We start from the raw sequence: 20,476 nt of genomic DNA, 5'->3' as shown, positions 1-20,476 counted from the left end.
AACATAGTTACAGTTACTGCTACTGCTACATGGCTACAAGTAATCGCTACAATAAACAAGGATTTCAGCTCCGAAATCTAGAGTAGCCGAAGCGGCTACTTGTAACCGCTACTTCAAAGTAGCTGGAGCCGATGTAGCGGTTACAGCCAAGTAGCCGTTTGGCCCACCTCTATATGGCTGCTGTTTAGAGTTTTGTAGAGGTTACGTTTAATCTTGAACATAGAGCAACGAGAATTTCAATCTAATCTCGTGAACTACTGCAAGGAAACTTTTTCGTTTTGACTTGGGCTTGAAATGAAATTCATAACACTCATGAAGCCACAGTTATTTTGTCGTTTAAATGTAATTGATGTGTCGTTTTATTTTCACACTGAAAAATTAATACACAATTAATTAGTAAAGAAATCTAGTCTAAATGGGATTATTTATGTTAATTTATTATTACTGTATATACTTATATGTCAATATAGGTCAATGAGATCAAATTCCTGGGAATGCATATTTTATAGAATGCTAACATGGTACACTCATATCGATGCTATTTGTGGGAAAATATTCTCAGGTATCTTTGGCATGAGACACTTAGTGACATTTTGTGATGACGATACATTAAAAATGTCTATTTGTGGCCTTATATACCAATGTTGACATGTCTTGTAGTATTACCGTGTTGGGTTGTTGTTCACATAACAATTTGTACAGATGTTTCGTGTTGCAAGAAAGAGCATTCAGAATAAATTTTAAAACTTAGTTACAGAGAGTCTCTTAAGGAGAGTTTTAGAAGGCAGGAATTGCTGACGCTCCCATCCCTTTTCACGTACGAAACTGCCTCGTACTGTCGGCACAACTACAACTGTAAAACCATACTTGGCAGGGACGTGCATGGGTACAACACGGGGAGGAATGTGTTAAGAGTAACAGGGTATCACAGTTTTATATATATATATATATATATATATATATATATATATATATATATATATATATATATATATATATATATATATATATATATATATATAGTAATGTTTTATAACCTTTCTGAAAATTCGTACTACCACTAACTGGTTAAGCAATTTATCAGCGACCATTAATTTTTACGATGAAAAAGTTCAATAAACCCTAAGTTGATTTTAGTTACTTGTACCAGTCATATTTTGCCCTTCGCTGTGGGTATTACAGAACATAATGATAATTGCTCAGAAGGCAGTATAACAAAAATATCAAGTTGACAGTTTTATATTCAGGAGCTCTGCCTTTCCCCAGCTGCAATTCAAGGCCAAGATAGGGGCCAAGGAAGGTTATTGCCATTATCTTGATATTTTTGTTTTGTTTATGTTGTTGTAATTTGTAAGATTATTTTGGACAGCGTAAGTAATTAAACAAGTTATAATAGAAGTACTGTATAATACCTTTAGAAATTTGTATTTGTAAAGGCAATTTAAAGTCTTTATTCCAGCGAGTTTTAAAACGTTAATTTATATAAAACGGGAACTTTTCCTTCATGGTTAGGCTTCGTCTTTCAGACGGGAAAACAGCACAGATTAAGCAGAACAGGTTGAAAACGATTTAATCTCTCTCTAAACGAGATTTCTATAAAAATTATATTTCAGAAAAGTATATCAACGTTAAACAATAAATTCAACAATTTTAATCAGTCACAAAGTAAATGTATTATAACTTAATGGCTTAAGTTGAAAGAGAGGTTCCTTTAAGGTTTGTCAACCAAGTTATCAACAGTTACACAATTGAGTTAGTGTAAAATACAGACAATCACTTCAGGCAGACAATGATGTCTGTTTAGAGTTTATATCTTTCACTCCAAGTTATCAACAATTACACCATTGAGTCAGTGTAAAATACAGACAATTAATTACTTAAGGCAGATATGATATCTGTATAGAGTTTATCTCTTCCACTCTATTTTCACCTGTTGTTGATTACCCTAAGCTAGGCTATAGAATTTGTTTGTTTCGTCTTTGAGTTCAACATGATGTTTAATATTGATGGTAAATATCTTTTCTTTACACAATTCCAACAAAGTGATAAGCTGCCTCGTTATTCGGTTGTTTTAACGAATTGTTCGCTATATTATCCAACTTCGATACGAAAAAATCGTACACAATAAGAGATAATAAATTACCATAACAAGAAGAATCTTGCTTATTACAATTTTAAAAACATAAATTTAACACTAAAAAGAAGAGTGTAGCAAGAAAGAGCATTCAGAATAAATTGTAAAACTTAGTTACAGAGAGTCTTTTAGGGAGAGTTTTAGAAGGCTTGAATTGCTGACGCTCGCATCCCTCTCAACATGAGACCGTCGTGTACTGTCGGCACAACTGTAAAACCACACCTGGGCCCTGGCAGGGGTATGCATGGTTACAACACAGGGGGGAGGGATGTGTTAAGAATAGCAGGAAAACAGTTTAAAAAGTAATTAAAAAAAAAAAAACTTAACAAGGGGAGCCTTCTATGGCGTGGCAAAATATTAGGGGCTGACATATTTTAAGCTTTTAATTATATTTTAAAGTTTTAACCATTTTAAAAGTATTTATAATTGTACTGTTTTTATTTATACAAAGTTTTTAATTACCTAGTAAACACTGTTAAGTTTTATGTGGCATAACCTGTCTTGGTTTTTGTATATTTGTATTACGTACGTCAAGCTATATACCTGTGTAAATTTTATGTTAAATTTATGTTTGTTTTATTATTATTATCAATATGAAAATCAGGTCCATTTATTGTATTCTACCCTTTCAACTTGCTTTGTCAGTAAATATTGGGTTTTGGAACACGAACTACCATTTTGCATTTTCTATTGATTTTCAAATGGGAAGTGTATAAGAAGTGAATAGGATAGTAATATTAATTATAACAGTAAGAAAAGGCCTCCAAAAGTAAAACAAATCAAATCAAATAATTTATTGTCAGAACACTACAATAGTGTATAACAACGTCAACAAGTTATAACATGTGAAACAAGTTAAAGAAGCATACTGTACTATTACTAGCATTGTAAAATTCATTTACAATATATATATATATATATATATATATATATATATATATATATATACACTTCTTAAGCAACATGTTTTTTATGGAGGTTTCAAACCTAGGCCTAGATAATTTTTTTATATGTTCAGGTAAAGCATTGCACAATTTGATTCCCAGATACCTGAAGCTACTTTGCGTGCTTGTGTATTTACACTTCACCAGCAACAGATCATTCCTATTTCTTGTAAAATAGTTATGGTTAATACAAAGGCTAACAAGGTCATTCAAGTTATCTTTAACATACATCAAAACACTTAATACATAAACAGATGGTAGGGTTAGAATATTAAACTTTGCAAACCAAGCTTTACAGTGATCTCTGTTAGGTACACCAGCAATCAATCTAACAGCCCTTTTTTGCAGAATAAAAAGTTTCGTTGCATACTGTGTATTGCCCCATAAGGTGATTCCATAAGTGATAAAGCTATGAACATAAGCATAGTAGGTATACAAACAATAGATAATAAGTTGAAATTGTACCCTTTAATGCCGTAATTAAGAAAACACCTTTAGCATCTCGAGAGGCTATATAGTTAATATGATCATGCCACTTGAGATTCGACTGAATATGTATTCCAAGAAACTTAATACTATTATCGCTACTTTTACTGTACAAATTGAGAGGTAGGTCTTGAACTTTTTCAATGTTTATGCAAAGTTTATTTGCAGAACACCAATCCAAGACAGTAGAATTCTTATCGCTACGTTTATTTACACTGTCCAAGGCTGATTCAGCACTAACCAATAGCCCCAAGTCATCTGCAAAGAGATAAGTATTTACACAGCTGTCATTTAGATTTCCTGGGAGGTCATTTATATAAAGAATAAATAATGTTCGTGCCAGTATTGAGCCTTGCGGCATTCCAAAGTTAACAGGTTTTGTTACTGAATATGAGCCATTTAAATATACACGTTGTGACCTATTTGTCAGATAAGAATTCAAAAGATCTAAAGCTAATTGATTAAAACCATAAAATTTCAGTTTATTAACTAGAATACTATGTTCAACAGTATCAAAGGCCTTTGAAAGGTAGTAACTTCTAAAATTAACAACATTTTTTTGTTCAAGGCCATCAAAACAAGCACTTACAAGAGCCTATACCGCTTTAATGGTACTGCAATTAGAACGGAAACCAAACTGATAGTCACTGAACAACTTATTTGACTCTAAATAATCCACAATCTGCCCAAGTACCAACCGCTCAAAGACCTTCGACACAGCTGGAATAATAGAAATAGGTCTATAGTTGCAATGCTTGTTCATAGGATCTTTTTTATGATCAGGAATAACCTTACTAGACTGAAATATATCAGGAAAAGTTCCACTATTAATACATTCATTAAACAAGTAAGTCAAGACCTCATAAATATGTTCGGCAGCAGCTTTTTCAAATTCAAATTCAAATATCTTTATTACATGAACATTAAGTACAGTAATTTTGTCAAGTTTTACAATAGAATATAAAGTAAGATATACATATACACATAGAGAGAGAGTTTAAACAGCTTCTTTGAACTCTTCTATGTTGTAGATTGTCTTCTTAAGAAGGAAATTTTTAAGTGGTTCCTTTAGTGGCATTTCCAGTTAGACTTTGTAAGTCTCTCCGGTAGTAGATTTCTAAATTTTCTTCCCGCATAGGATGGTTTTTTCTCAAAAAGTGCTGTTCTATGCTGAGGCAGTATATATCTAGAGGCGTGGCGGGTAGGGTAGTTGTGGACATCTCCAAGGGTTTGCAGATTGAGTCGGGAAACATGTATGATAGATTCATAAATATAAAGAGCTGGTACAGTGAGTATCCCCAGAGTTTGGAATGCTTCTCTGCAGCTTTGTTGAGGCTCAAGATTGGCAAGGGATCTAATTGCTCTTTTTTGCAGTATCAGAATCTTATTCAGATTTCCATTAGAAGTACCCCAGATGATTAAGCCATATCTTATATGAGACTCAACAAGCGCATAGTACGCAGCCTTAGCTGCTGCTTGAGTACAAACTGTTTTTATACGTTTCATAACGTAAATTACCCAGTGCATATCTTGTTGGAGATAGTGTTTTACATGTTCAGTCCACCGAAAGTCCACTGTCAAGTGTTAAGCCCAGAAATTTGACTTGGTTGAGGACAGTTATATCTGGGACATCTGCAGGTATTCCTTTTTTCTTGCTAAAGTGCACTTGTGTTGTCTTTTCAGTATTTAATGCCAGGTCATTTGATACACTATACTTAACAGCTCTCTTGTAAAGCTGTTAGTGGAGTTAGTAGATAGTTCTTCCGTAGAGTCATTTTTAACAAGGAGTGTAGTGTCATCTGCATACATTATACAGTCAGTACAGTACTATAGTTTTCAATAAAAGCTGGGAAGTCATTGGTGAATAGTATAAAAAGTATGGGGGCCGAGCACGGATCCTTGAGGGACTCCTCTTGTTTAGTGGTTTTTGAGTTGATATATATGAGCTAGTAAGGCCAGATTTGGTATCCTGGACCTCCACAACTTGAGATCTTCCTTGTAAGTAGCTTATGAACCACATGTTCTCTTTACCTCTTATACCAAGAGTTTTGAGCTTTTCGGAAATAAGATCGTGTCCCAGGCAGTCGAAGGCCTTGCTGTAGTCAATGAAAAGAGCTTGTTACATACTTTTCTTCATCAATACTGTCAATAATTGATTCAACCAGGCTTATGATTGCAGAAATTGTAGATTTGCCCTTTTGAAATCCATGCTGGTTATCTGCTATTAAATTATGGTGTTTAAGGTAAACCATCAGCCTGTTCAGCACAAGTTTCTCTATAACTTTTGAGAAAGTCGATATCAGTGAGATGGGGCCTATAGTTTTGGGGCTCTGATTTTTAGTCCTTTTTTGTGCTTTGCATAGACTTTAAGAAACTTTGAGCTTTGTAGGGAAGTGGCCTTGGGCAAAAGACTTGTTGACTATGGCTGCTGCGAGAGGATGGGAGATTTCTTGGCGCACAGTATTTAACAATTTTTGAAGAGTATTCATCTAACCACTGGATGATTTATTTTTAAGATTCTGAATTACCTTTTGTACTTCTATCCAGGTTGTAGGTGTTAGTTTAAAATGATTGTATCGGAGGAGTGTGTAGGAGATTCTGGTCCTCATCTATTCTGTCAGTTGGTAGTAAATTATTTTGTTCTATTGTGATATTTGCTATTTGGGTGAAATAGGTGTTGAGGTTTTCAGCTACTTCCTCTGGTCATCTATAGTTATATTGTTAATGTTAAGCTTAGGGCATGTTTGACTAGTCTTATTGCTAAGTCTCTCACTATTTATAACACTCCATAGTGCCTTTTTATTGTGTTGTCAGAGTTTTGTATATATTGAAGGTTAACTTGTTGACGCAGCAATTTTAGCTTTTGGTCATAAAATTTCTTTCTATTCACCATTTCTTCTTTGTCTCTAGTGTTTCCTGTTGTTTCATAAATATTAAGAGCTCGTATATATGAGGCTTTCATCTCTGCACACTCTGAGTCGTAGTAACGTGATGGCTTACTGCCAACTCTGGTTTTGCTTTTCCTCTTTGGACAGGCGATGTCTAGGGCAATGCTGAGTATCTCGTTGAAGTTGTTTGTTGGCTGTTTTCTGCGTCTTCAGCATTGTTGACAATGTCCCAGTTCTTAATGGATAGTAAAGATTTGAGATTTTCCAGATTTTGTTTGCCTAGTTTTACGCTTAAGACTGATGGATGTATTTTTGTCATGAATAAAGTCCACACTACAAAGCTGGCCTGTATGATCAGAGAGACCAGTTTGTAAGATGGTTGCAGCAACTTTTTCTTCTGAGATACTAGTACATATGCAGTCTATAGAGGTGTTTGTTTTCAGCTGTGACACGAGTTGCAGGGAGTGCAAGTCTTCTCATATTTTGCATGGTCAGTTCATCATTAAACATTACACTGCCAGGATTGTTACTTCTAAGACTGTCAATATTTATGTCACCCATTAGTAAGAACAATTTGTTATGAGCTTGGTTATGGTCTAGAATGTTAGATAAGGCGTCCAGGCTATTTCTTATGTTTCCTGCCGGGGGTCGGTATACTCCTAAAACATAGATTTGCTTCCCACTTAGCGTGATACGTATCAGTGCTGCCTCAAAGAGGAGTTCCTCACAGAAGTTATTTATTTCAATAGCCTCTGTGTTACTTGTAAGATTGTCTTTACAGTAAATAGCTGTACCCCCTAGTCTATGCTGAGTTCTGCTAAATTCGGATATAAGAGTATAACCATGTAATTTTGTATTAAGGATTTCATTTTGGCAAAGACCATGCTCAGTTAGAACTACAATGCTGGGGGATGTCTCATTAAGCAGGTGGTTGAGTTCTATTTACTTTGCCAGATAGCCCTCTTATGTTTTGGTGCAGCACTGTCAGGCAGTGGTTTTCCCCCTGCTGTGTATGACCTAAAAAAGATTTCTCTTTGTCGGCAATAATTGGTGAGCCCTGGGCAGTTGGATTGTCAGAGCTCGCTGGTGGTCTCGTTGTAGAAGGGAGTTATGGGGAGTGGAGAGAGTTTTGTTGTGACTTTTGTAGGATGTATGGAGAAATTTAAGTTTATTTTCTTGTAATTGTCAATGTTAGTTATGAAGAATTCCTCATATGTTGCATTTCCTAGTTTCAGTGCTGTCACCGGTGGGCCTTTACACCCTGTTAAAGGACTAGTGTTTGTAAGAGGTGATCTGCTGGGCGGGTTTTGACTAGGGTGGAGTTGGGGCTGACTCTTATTTCCTAGTGAAACTGTTGTATGTTTTTTACAGTTTTTCCTGTATTTAGATGCCCCTGAGAGAAGCACTAAAAATGGTTTTTAGTCTTGATGTTAGGCAGTGAAGATTCAGCTTTTGCGGTCGAGTTCTTATACAATGTAGTCCTGGTTTTGGTCATTGGAAGTTCAGTGTTTTTATCGCAGATTTGACTAACTTCTGCGGTCGAGTTACGGTGAGTCCTGGTCTTGGTCATTGGAGGTTCAGTGTTTTTATCGCAGATTTGGCTGACTTCTGCGGTCGAGAGTTACGGTGAGTCCTGGTTTTGGTCAGTGGAAGTTCAGTGTTTTTATCGCAGATTTGGCTGACTTCTGCGGTCGAGTTGAGGTGAGTCCTGGTTTTGGTCAGTGGAAGTTCAGTGTTTTTATCGCAGATTTGGCTGACTTCTGCGGTCGAGTTGAGGTGAGTCCTGGTTTTGGTCAGTGGAAGTTCAGTGTTTTTATCGCAGATTTGGCTGACTTCTGCGGTCGAGTTGAGGTGAGTCCTGGTTTTGGTCAGTGGAAGTTCAGTGTTTTTATCGCAGATTTGGCTGACTTCTGCGGTCGAGTTGTCATAAGATGTCGCATGAGTACAAGGTTTTGTGTGAATATGTAAAGTCAGCTGATGCTCCAATTGATCCTGGCGAACCTTTAGCTCAGCTAAATTGGAGCAGGATTGACGAGGGATGACTCATACTGTTTGTGTCAGTAGAGAGGGTTTGTGTTTCTGAGTCTCTAACTAAGGGTTTGTTAAGATTGACGTCACTAATATATGAGTTTTTTTTGGCTGGTTTATAAGGGTCTGTAAACGAGCCATTTCTTTTTCATAATTATGAATAATCCGTTCTTTCTCAGTGTCTTGATCTAGGTATAAAAGTTTCGAGTTCATTACGTAATTCCTTTTCTTTCAAGAGCTGCAGTTCAAGTTGCCTTATGGTATCACCCAAAGAAATGGTTCTATCTATTTAACGCTTCTTTTTCCTTCTCCAGTTCTTCAATCTGAGCTTCGAAATTCATCTTGACAAAATCGGTTGATTCAGTAATATGTTTAGCTAGTTCAGAGTTTTTTTAAGGTAATTTCAAACAAGTCCTGCTTAAGCTTACTATTTTCAGCAAGGAGAGCGGAACCTACCTCTGCTGCCAAAGTAAGTGACGTTTCAAGGTCAGTGTCCACAAATGTTTTTAATAGTTTTAATTTTATTCTCAACATATTCAACTGTGTCTGGACTGTGAGGTGGGCCACAATCAATGGTCAGTACACTGCTGTCTAAGTTATCCTGCTGGTTACTTGAAGTACTGTGGTCTACTTTGTTCCATCGAGTGATCATTATCTATACAATTAAAAGCTTGCTCTGCTTCTAATAGAGCTTTGTTAAAAATGTTATTCCTAAAATTGTCCGGTTGTGAGATGCCAAAAACTATGAAGATGTTCAGAGTAGGAAAAAAAAGGCTAGATTCCTTTACTTCTGAAGTTGTATTTTCGCCAAAAAAATGATATTTTGAACTTTAATGGTTTATTTTCTTTTCTGATAACGTGAAGGATTTTAGCTGGCCAATGTCTATATCCTTTTATTTTTGCAAAAACAATGTCTCCTAACTTAAAATTTGTACTTGTCATATTTGGTAAATTCGCTAAATTTATTGTACATGTGCATTGATACCAAAAACATCAAAACATGTGCTATTGCTTAGAATAGCTCCATAGGTTTCCTCCACCTTAATTAACTTTAAAATTAAAGTTAAAATTTATAGTCTCTGAGTTACAATATAATAAAAATAATCATAGGTACTATTACCAATGTTTTTAAAGGTTTCTTCCACAGAAGAGACAAAAAAAATCATTAAAAGTGTCAGGTTTAAGAAAATGATACTTGAGAACTGGCCTGCTGTTGACTTTGGCTGACTTTTTTATTATGCCCCAATCAGCTTTGCTTTTATTTTTGGATCTATCTATTATACTATTGTTATGACTAAGTTTAGCTCTATTAATCTCACTTTTGTACACTGCTATGAGACTTCTATATTTTGCCTTTACATCCTTATTATCATTGGTATTTTGAGTAATAAAATATAACCTATCCAGCTCAGACTTAAGTTTAACAAGACCATCATGATACCATCTAGTACATGAACTTTTAGCTTTTAATTTCAATTTTTTAATTGGAGCAGCCCATAAAAAAAGGTCAAGAAACATTTTAAACTTGGTATTGATACTTAAATTTAGCCTATATACATCTAACCAGTTAATTTGGTTAAGATAATGCACAAAAAAGGATACCCCAGACAAGCTCAAAGGTCTAGTGTTTTAAGATGAGACCACTTCCCGTAGATCTATCAGTCTCGATATCCGCAACAAAGAAGATGATGTTGTGATCAGAAGCAGAATTATGAGCACCGACGATTGTCCTCTATCAGGATGTAGGGAAGTTAGTAGGTTGTCAGTGCAGCTACCCGCAGTTCCATAAAAGTTGGTATTTGGCCTCGTGATATCCGACACAGTCACATTCAATTCAAAACTGTCAATTAAGTTTAATAGTTCATGGGTCTCTTAATTGTCTGCCATAAAGTTTATATTGAAGTTCCCAACTACAATAATGTTCTTTTGATGCCATATAAAAAATCAAAAACGTCATGCAACTTTTCATAAAAAGAGACTAGACTACCTGCAGGAGATCTATAAACCGCAACAACAACCGTCTAACACAGGGAGCACAACAGCTGCCAACTCACTAGTCATCTCCTCCGAGTAGCCAAGAACTTGGTCCAAGATGGAGAACTCAATACCTTGCTTGACACAAATGAGCACTCCACCATGCAAGTGATGTTCTCTTGCAAAATAGCTTGCAACACTATACTCTGGAATTACCAAATGTTGGACTTCAGAGGAAGCTAACCAATGCTCCACAATACACAAGATATCAGAATTAAGTTGGTCATTCAATAGTTCAATGCACAAACTTTATTGGTTAAACTACAAATATTCCAAAGAGTCAATTTAAAATTAAAATTGCACCCAATTATTGTATTTGCATCACAGGATGTAACTTTCAGGTTAGGCCTATCAACAGAAAGTTCAGTTACTATTGAATTGTTATTAGGCTTTTGCTCCAGAATATCACCGAAAAGTGAAAGATCTATTTTACTGTATTTGCCCCTTGACTGGGATCCAAAAAAGAAGGTACTGAAGCACTTTTACGTGAGTACCTAAATCAACTCACATAGGTTCCCATTGGCCAAAAGTCTGGATCATAAACCTTGTCGCAAAGTGACAGAGGAACCCCGATTTTAAAGGAACTGTAAAAACAAATTAATAATCTTAATAAAGTGACACGGATGTATTGGTCTCATGTGTTACCATGTTGAAAATCATAAAAACACAGAATAAACATATTATCAAACAGTGTATTGTGAAGATTAATCCTTTGATAAGTTTTGACATATATCTAATACATCCGTTACCTTGTGCTCGACCCTTTGGTGCGGTGTGGTTATGAAATTGTAAGTGAAGTAACCACATACCCAAGACATCAAGTTAAGATGGTGTGGTCTAAGGTGCTACTCTCAGGTGCAGGAGTTGACCTTGGAGTCGCAGGTTTGACTTCCATACCTCCTGACGTTATGGATTTTTGTGATAACGCTCTAGTGTTCACTTTTAGGAGTCACTGGTCTGTGATAAAGGTTGTCACCTTTATTGGAGACCCAACTTAATTGAACAGTGGTCAGCTTGGGTGGATGTTGTTGGAATCAGTGTATATAAGTGTACCAGACCCAAAACGCCTGTTTTGCATTTTGTATTTTTTTTTAAAGAAGAAGAAAATCACACACTTGTTGTTTGGTTATATTTTACATGGAATTTATCATTAAATCATGACCATAATAATAGTTTTTAAGATTGGAAGACCATTTGAGTCATAATAATACCAAACCATGAAACCCATGTGCTGAAACTACTGCGTCAAAGGATTAATCATGTACTATTTCAGTAAATTATCAACTTAGTTGGCTTTGCGAAGGCCTAGAATCTTTGATCTAGATTTGGAACATAGCTCAGAACTAGCTATAAGTGTGAAAATGTGGTAATTAGTAAACACTATGTATATTTAGTCGACTGTTTTCATATTCCTAGTCCACTTATAACAGAGGGAATACTAAAATCAAACCAGTCTTGATTCATTTCATGGTTTTGCAGATGCAGATGAACTCAGTTGATGTCAGTGTTTATATACATAGAAATTTTACAGTAAATGTATTATTATAATATCTAGGATTGTGCCTTTCACACATATTCACTGGTCGAGCATTTAGCCCCGTCTCTACCATCAGTTGATAACAAAAACTGTTTTCTGTCATTGTATGTATTTGTCCAATGAGATAACTGGGAGGTTTTAAATTTGGATTGAAACCATCTATACTACTTGTATATTAAATTTAAAATGTAAGCATCAGTAATTTTGGAGACGTTCTTTGTCCGTGTTAGGATCTTATCTGCAGTGAGGGTATCGTGAAGCCTAAAATTCTGACTCAAAGGCATGTTTATGTTTAACCTCGTTGATGGTTAGCAGCAAATAAGGCCTAAAATAAAATTGATGTATTAATATATGAATTTAATCTTTTGTTTAAGCAAGATCCTCACACACCCCTACTCCTTGTCGCTTTACCCACTGGAAAAAGGGATGAAAACCCACCCAGTGACAAACGGTTGACATTAGAATGGTTGAAGATCTTATTATAGTGTTGATCAGCAGGATTTTTAGATTGAATTTTTCATTTGTAATAGACAAGAATTCCAAAACAAATCTATATATAAAAGAAAGTCGTGTTAGTTACACTATTTATAAGTCAAGAACGGCTGATCCGATTTGGCTGAAAATTGGTAGGGAGATAGCTAAGAACTGGGAAAAACACATAGGATACTTTTTATCCCGTTCCCGATTTAGGATTCCGCCCCACTGGTCTCTAAAAGTTACGGAAATACCCGTAAGAAATGCATTACAGCAAACATATGTTATTAAGTGAAAGGGCCTGTTCAAATTGAATCAGCTGTTCTGTGTAAACTTATATAATGCGACAAAAGACATATATGTTTATATAATTTAATTACCATTTTAAAGTTCTTTACATTTATAGTTTGAAAGCATAGAGTAAGCTGAAGAGAAACAGCAAATTTTGTTTCAATAAAATAAAAACCATACGCAATTTCGTTTAACATCTGGAGCTCATAATCATTAGACTGTAATAATATGTACCTAATATATGCCTATTTTCGTTTCAAAATTACATTGAGCGCCATCATTTATTACATCGTATGTGTGCAGATGAATTCGACTTTTGACTTCTGTCCACGCTGGGCTAATATAGTTCAATTGTATACAAAAATCATAGAATATTAGAGAAAAATTCCAGTTATTTCACAAGTGCATATTGAGACTGTTTTAAAATTTAAATCTTAAATAGTTCATGAGATTGGAGTATCTTTCAGTGACTATTTATCTCAGAAGGGTAATAAGGACGTTCAAAAGAAATATGCCTCCTATGTCCCAATTTTTCTGCAGGAAATCGTGTGCGAAGCCGTGGGTATCTGGTTGTAATTGGTATTTTATTGAAAATCAAGAGTTTTCGTAATAAAATACTACGAATGTATTGACGAACTAGCTGTTACCCCGCGGCTAATCGCGCATAATTGCTTTTACTAAGTAATATAAGGACTTTTCTAAAGATTGTGTGCGAAGCCGCGGGTAATAGCTAGTTAACCATAAAACTCAGTCAAGGTACGCCAATTAAATTAAATTGCACGATGCGACTTTAGTTGTCTTATACAATTTATTTTCATTCTCAAAGAAGTCAACCTTTTCTGTCGACTGGTTAGCAACTGATACCAAGTGAGACACAAGATATCAGACACCAGTTGATCCTCCAACAAATACAGTTCTGAATTATAAAGGATATGCTGGAATCCAGAAGCCCTAACAAAGTTGAGATGTGAGCTCCCATGGAATGCTTTGTGAAACAAAAACATAAATCCACCAGAAGATGACAATTATCAATGGTGAAGAGTCCAAGTTCTTGCCTTACAACAGCATTCTCAAGGTTGGTATAGGACCTAGGAAACTTGCAGGCCATCCAAGAAAGAAACGTTCTCTGAGCTCTCTCAACAACATATCAGGTGTACCCACTATACACAGCACATTTTGGATGACAGAGGCATATTCAAAATTATATGTCACAAGTGAGTTATACATCATCAGACAGTGTCTTTCGTATGAAAGTATCTCCCAATCCATGGAGACATCAAGATGCTGAGACATTAACAGCTTGGAAACAAACAATAGACCCAAGTCTGAGTAATCATCTTTCGTGCCGCAGGTTAGTCATCAATGACATAAGGAAAGAGATGTATATACCTTCCGAGTAAAAGACACCACAGTCTTCCCTAGGTTCAAGTTTAACATAATGTACTTAGACCACTGAGCACTCGTATTAACAGAGGCTTGAAGAAGATGATCATAATCAATAAAATAGATTGGCAAAGATATTTCGATGTCATCAGCATAAAGACAAATATTTAATTCCAAAACCGATGTTTTATCATTGACGGAAAGAAGGAAGAGTAAGTTGATCAAGATTTGACCTCTCTGACATTGTCGAGGACGCAGACAAACAATCAAAATACACATTTAACCTTTACTCTGAAAAGCCTATGTTGCAAATATGACTGTATCTAAAGAGAAAGATCTGTAGAGAAACCAAAAGCAAGTAGTAGCATTAATATTAAATAGTGATGAAGCTTATCAACAGCTTATAGAAGTTGAAACATATGGTATCAAATTTCCCACGACTTGCAAACACTGGACCAGTAACAACAAAGAAGCCATATAAGATACTCTAGGAAGCCTACAAGTATTATTAATATTAATAATTAATAAGTGGAGTTGTAAATAATACTATTACATCAAAGAGCCCCATGTATTGTAGCAGATAAACATACTCGTGTTGCATTCCACATACTATTGTTTCAATTGTTTTTAAAACAGTACAGCTACCAACACACAAACCTGTAGGTAAACAGTTAAATAGTGCTGTCAGTGTCACATTCCTTCGTGAAATTGCACTAATTTAATATGCAGTTGAAGTACAGTACTAATATTGTAAACTCAATCAAGACAAAAACAACTGCCCAGGATTAACGTTGTATTGTATAATAATACAAATTTTATGTTATATGGCCAAATAATAACGAACAATTTCAAAAATCCATCGTTAACCCTGCAACTGGTTTTGAGCGTTTATCGCCGCATTAACTAAATGATCAAATGACAATAAGCTATTTTTGACCATTAACTATATTGTAGTATGAGCTCTCACCGCACGTCTATTTTTACATCGTTTGAACTAAAACATACGTAAATTTAAAGACAAAGATCAAAGGTTTCATATTATACAGTTAAACATCCTATAGTTACGTTTTATTTTTTTATTAGAAAATTTTACACTTGGGACGTTCACATTTCCTATTGCAATTTGTTCTCGTAATTTCAGAACAAGCAAAAATTACCGTATGTTTGACGAAATTCCCTGTCGAGAGTTTACGTTCTGCACGATAGTGAGTGACGTTATAGAACAGAGTGCATTCTTGGCTTTCAGAAACATAGTTTCAATAGCCTGTAAGCAAATAAATGTTTATACAATACTTGTTTGAAAAGATTATGTTTTTAAAAATCTCAAAATGTCTAATGTCTCGAAAATAGCTTCATTAAACTTTATTATAATTGTTTAAATTCATCGTTGTCTGTAGTAGAAAAATCACATCAAAACAAAGAAGAACTGCACTAAGCAACAGTACTGTAGGTGAGTCAAAAGATGACCTTTGCATACCGGCAAATTCAAGGCCGGTAATCACATGTCTTGACACTGTAATTATATTTCTGATTTTATAATCGTGTGCACTAATGTTGCAGACGTAATTACTGACTTAAGTGTTTGAAAAATAAGGTGATACTACTACGATGCCAGATGTCAGCTCCACCTTGTACTGGGGCAGGGATCGTCTCGTGACTCGCCTGCAGATTAAAGACGATGAACTGGTATTTTATTTTTGTTCTGTTGCACAATCACCGACTGACGTAGTAGATAAGAATTACGCATCTTCTGGTTGTCGCGGTGATTTCTCGGTTGTTTTTACACCATTGTCAATACTTGTGTATTGTTCAGTATTTCCAATCGTGGGGTAATTACCCCGTTTGGGGTAATACGAAAATCTAAACTAGAAACTCTGTAATTAACTGTTTTTTTCTTGACTGACCGTAAATTATTCTAGATGTAACAACTGAACGTTCACTGTCTTTTTCTCGTGAATTTTGCTGCATTCCTCTTTGTAGTTTTTAGTAAATTAACTGAGTAGAGAAAGGAGATTGTATTTACCTTCTGAACTGGACCTGAACATTGTAACAAACTATGGAAACCACTCAAATCCAATTCCCCCCCCCCCACATCAATTGTAAAAGGTGTATCATGCAATATCTTTTTATAAACAACCCCTCCTCTCACAGTCTCACTCCAATTTTACAGGGAGATAAGAGTGTTGTTATAAAGTGCGCTGTAACACTGTAACACTTACACTCCGTTATTTGAGTATATCTCTTTTAAACTATTTTTGTTGTGCGTATATAGTTGCAAACCCTTTAATCTAGGCAAGGGTCAGACTAATACTTAAATACATCTGAGCCCCCAGTGAGTAAAAAACATATTGTTTTTGCTTTGTTAACTACTTTTTATTTAATAAGGTTTATTTAATCTGTGTTTTATGAAATTAATTTTATTTATTTAATAAAATAAAGTAAATATGTCTTATTTTACCAGGCGGAGTTAGGGCTAAGAAGCCCTCTCTAATTCTTAACCTGGGAACCAACGGCTTAAATGTGACTTCTGCTTAAAGGTGACTTCGGAACCACCACCAATGGCCAGGCAGGCCATACTTATTTAATGCTTGTAAATAAGTGATAAATATAAAAGCATTGGGGTACTATAGCTCAGTTAGGGGTATTTTGAGTTAAGTTTTGGGTGTTTATGAAGGCTTACTATGGGTAACTCTGGTATTGTTTGCTATTTATTTGGATCTTTTAGACTTATCATTGATTAGTGTATATAAATAAACATTTGTGTTGTGTTTTATAAACTAGTGAAGTGAAAAATGTAGAAGTTTGTGTTAGGTTTTAGTGAATTTATTGGATTTTTGAGGAACTGTTGGTAGGACTATGTTTAGATAGGTTCATTTTTTTATTGTTGAGTAAATAATGTATCATATTTCATAATGAGTGTTAATTTGAACAGCAGTGGTATAAGGAATGTAGTGGATAGTGAATCAAAAGATAATCCAGTAGTTATCCAAGTCTTATCTGATTTGGATGAACCACTGCCTAATGAATTAATTGTGCCTGATCCTTCTAACAGAAAAAATAGAGATGAAAATGTAAATATTTTTAAACTTATATTTGAATGTATTTTTTATATACCTATAGATAATTTTTGGATGAAAGCTTTTATTTGAAAGGCTTTAGGCTTTATTTCAAAGTGTTTATTTTTGTAAAAATTTAAAAATTCATTGCCATAGAAAGAAATTTTATAGAACATAGACTTCTACAAATATATTTTTCTTCTGCACAAATTTCTTTTAGAAAAAAATGAGTTCATCCAATAGAATTTAAACTGCCTTAATTATATACAAAATATTGCAATCCGAGATTTTTGAAAATTTGGAGTTGTTATAGATACATTTTTCAAAAGTATCACCAAACTTTTTTCCTCAAATATTGTTTAATAGTTTGAAATATTTACAAACTTTTGTATACTTTAGATTTATTCAAATAAATTTCAAATTGCCTGTGGGGGTGGTATACTTAGAGAAAGATTTATTCATTGTAAATTTTTTATGTTAATCAATTTATTTTTAAAGGTAAAGACACTGATATTTTTAAAATGTACGTATATTTAATAATAGAGGATCAGTGATTAAAACTAAAAATCTCTACAAAATTGCAGAAAAGTGCATGATGCCATCCATTTTGGGGAAAAAATTATGGTCATTTCAAGGGTTAAACTAATTGTTTACAGAAATATCTCAGTTGGAGATTACTTATTTGTAAAAGCACATTACACATACAACATCTAAAAACTTGTACATACCTTTAGTATTGTTTTATATTTAATATTAATTTTAGTACTTAAAAAAATCCAGAACAAGCAATTATGCATCATATTGTGATGTTTAGATACAAACCCCCTTCACATTTTACTTGATTTAAAGTAAAATTATGATAAAATTGTCAATTGAAGATTTCTTACTCATCTATAATAACTATTTTTTGGTTTTCAGTAACACACTTCGGTACTAGTGAGTAGAATTTCTGAGTTATGTAAACTGTATCCAGGACATTTGATTTTGGGGAACTGACAAGTACCAGCCAGCACAAACTTAACAGATTTTTGTTTTAATACAAGCTGAACAGAAAACAATTAAGTTCACCATAACACATTAAGTTATCTTCATACTAGTTTTCGATGATCAGAATACCTTTAGTCCCATTTATTGAAAACGAGACATAAAGGTCATATATAATATTACTGTATCACCCCTGTTTCACTCCTTGTTTGTTGATATAGTAGTCAAGGTTGTTTGTCTTAGAGACAATAACCTTTGATTTGATGGTAAGGACTTGTCCAGGTTCTTCCAGTGTAAAAAAATAACAAAATGATAATATTTATTTAAATTTGTATTTGTATTAGTTTAATATTTAATGTTATATTCAACTTCATTCTTATATGCATATTTAGTTTATATCTTCCAATTCTAACTCATTTTCAGTTTTTACACATTTTTTAAGTTATGGATATTCTGTATTATGGTTGATTCCATTGAGCAGTGCACCTCCTAGTTCAGCTATTAGATGTAGTGAAGTTTTAAGATCTTGGTAATTTTCACTTTGTGTGCTAAATTAGATATGTGTACTTTTAAAAGAAATATTTAAGTTACTGTTGGTTGCATAATCTTCCTCTTCATTGATGTTTTTGTACAACCAAAATATTTTCAAGATGTGATTTCATTCACTTAAATTTCTACACAAAATATTCTAGCATTTAAAGTGAAACATAAATTACAAGGTCTAAAATTACATAACTTCAGTTCTCACATTTTTTTTGTAGAACTCTACAGGAATTTTTTTCATGTTTGGAGATTTACAATTCATAATGATTTAAAATTAACATAATTCTATTAACATGGTGAACTGCACCCCAGAGTGTGGCAGACGTCGTTTTTGCCCCACAAAGATTTGGCGTGTGTGGACATTTTGGCATGGAGAGCACCTCCTATTGGACCAATTTTGATATAAGGGTAGTGCAGGTGAACTTTCATACCAAATTTAAACCCTTTAAGTTAAATGGCTCTTAAAGTTTATGCACACAGATGGATTATTACAACAAAAATCTGATTTTGTCATCAACTGGTGGGAAATACTTGTTTAAACACTCAGCCAATTAAATACATTGGCTAATTTATTATAAATATATGAATATATTTTAAGGGCCCATTAACTGAGTTCAATTGTGTCTGTAAAACTAAGCAAATAAGTAAACACTGTATTATTGAGTTATAAATATCTAATTATTTTCAGGTGGGAGAAGGTATTCCCTCTATTTTAAGAGTACTATCATAGGCATGCTAAGAGTAAATGTATGTGTGTGTGTAAAGTTTACATATGTGGAGAAGTGTAGTGGGTAACACAGTTATCACAAGATAACCCGAGACAAGCAACATTGACTGTAATTGCTGCTTGGATGGGTGACTGCTAAGCAATTCTGTCCATGCAAGCAGCCTGCCTGCTGCCCAGCCGTTGGTGATGGTTCGGAAGTCACCTTTAAGCTGTAGGTCCTCAGGTGAAGTGTCTGGAGAGACATACTTAGCCCTAAATTCACCTGGTGAAATAAGAAATTTCTTACCTTTACCTTTATCTGTTTAATTAAATATAAAAAAACACACACATATAATTATAACAATACATTTTTTATATACTCGTATATTCTAAATTTAAAGACTCAGCCATTGCAAAGTTAGTTTCAAATCAATAAATTATTTCTACTCAACAAACAATAAAGGAAGTGAGTTAATAAAAACTTAAATGACCATGTTTGAGATCCATGTTCCATTCATATCATTTTGTAATCTCGGTCAGTCCAAATATCCTGCAGTAAAAAGCCCTTTACCGGTTAGCTTGCTATGAATTGTAGGTTAAGCTAAAATATATAATCTTTGTACAAAAACAACCAATAAAACAAAGTAACTTCATCACATATGTTGATTAGTTAATGAAAATTTTCACATGATTATCTCACCACAGAACACTGTTTGTTAAAAAAAAATTGTTTTGTTTATTTTTGTTATTAACATGGTAAATCTAATGTAACCAGGGCCACTTGACAGTCAGAAATTAGAACTCTCAATGGACCAACGTTTACTTATTTTCAATGCCAATTTAGAGGTAGAGTTTCAAACCAAATTTAAATCCTTTGTGTGAAACTGTTCTTTAGTTATCACTTTTACAGACAAGACAGAAATTAGATTTCTTCAGCAACAGGTGGGAGAGACTTCATTAAACTTTAAGCCAAAAGTTATGTGAAAAT

The 20,476-nt window shown here is 34.2% G+C and overlaps 1 protein-coding gene across 2 annotated transcripts in view; it reads left to right on the top strand.

Annotated features, from left to right (window-relative positions):
• Positions 1-1,274: 1,274 nt before the first annotated feature.
• The window catches only part of LOC124364460 (BTB/POZ domain-containing protein 3-like), a 40,738-nt gene continuing 21,536 nt past the window's right edge, over positions 1,275-20,476 (top strand). Inside the window, exon 1 of one of the 2 annotated variants that reach the window (XM_046819965.1) lies at positions 1,275-1,370. Coding sequence is in view for 1 of the 2 variants with exons in the window: in XM_046819962.1 (XP_046675918.1) it covers positions 15,808-15,885 (78 nt within the window). In the remaining variant the exon portion in view is untranslated. Of the gene's footprint in view, positions 1,371-15,788; positions 15,886-20,476 lie in introns of those variants that run through there. The other variant, XM_046819962.1, reaches the window with a different exon arrangement.

The sequence above is a fragment of the Homalodisca vitripennis genome, chromosome 6 (genome assembly GCF_021130785.1).
Source record: "Homalodisca vitripennis isolate AUS2020 chromosome 6, UT_GWSS_2.1, whole genome shotgun sequence".
Taxonomy (NCBI): Eukaryota; Metazoa; Arthropoda; class Insecta; order Hemiptera; family Cicadellidae; genus Homalodisca; species Homalodisca vitripennis.
This window is presented reverse-complemented; position numbering and strand designations above follow the sequence as displayed.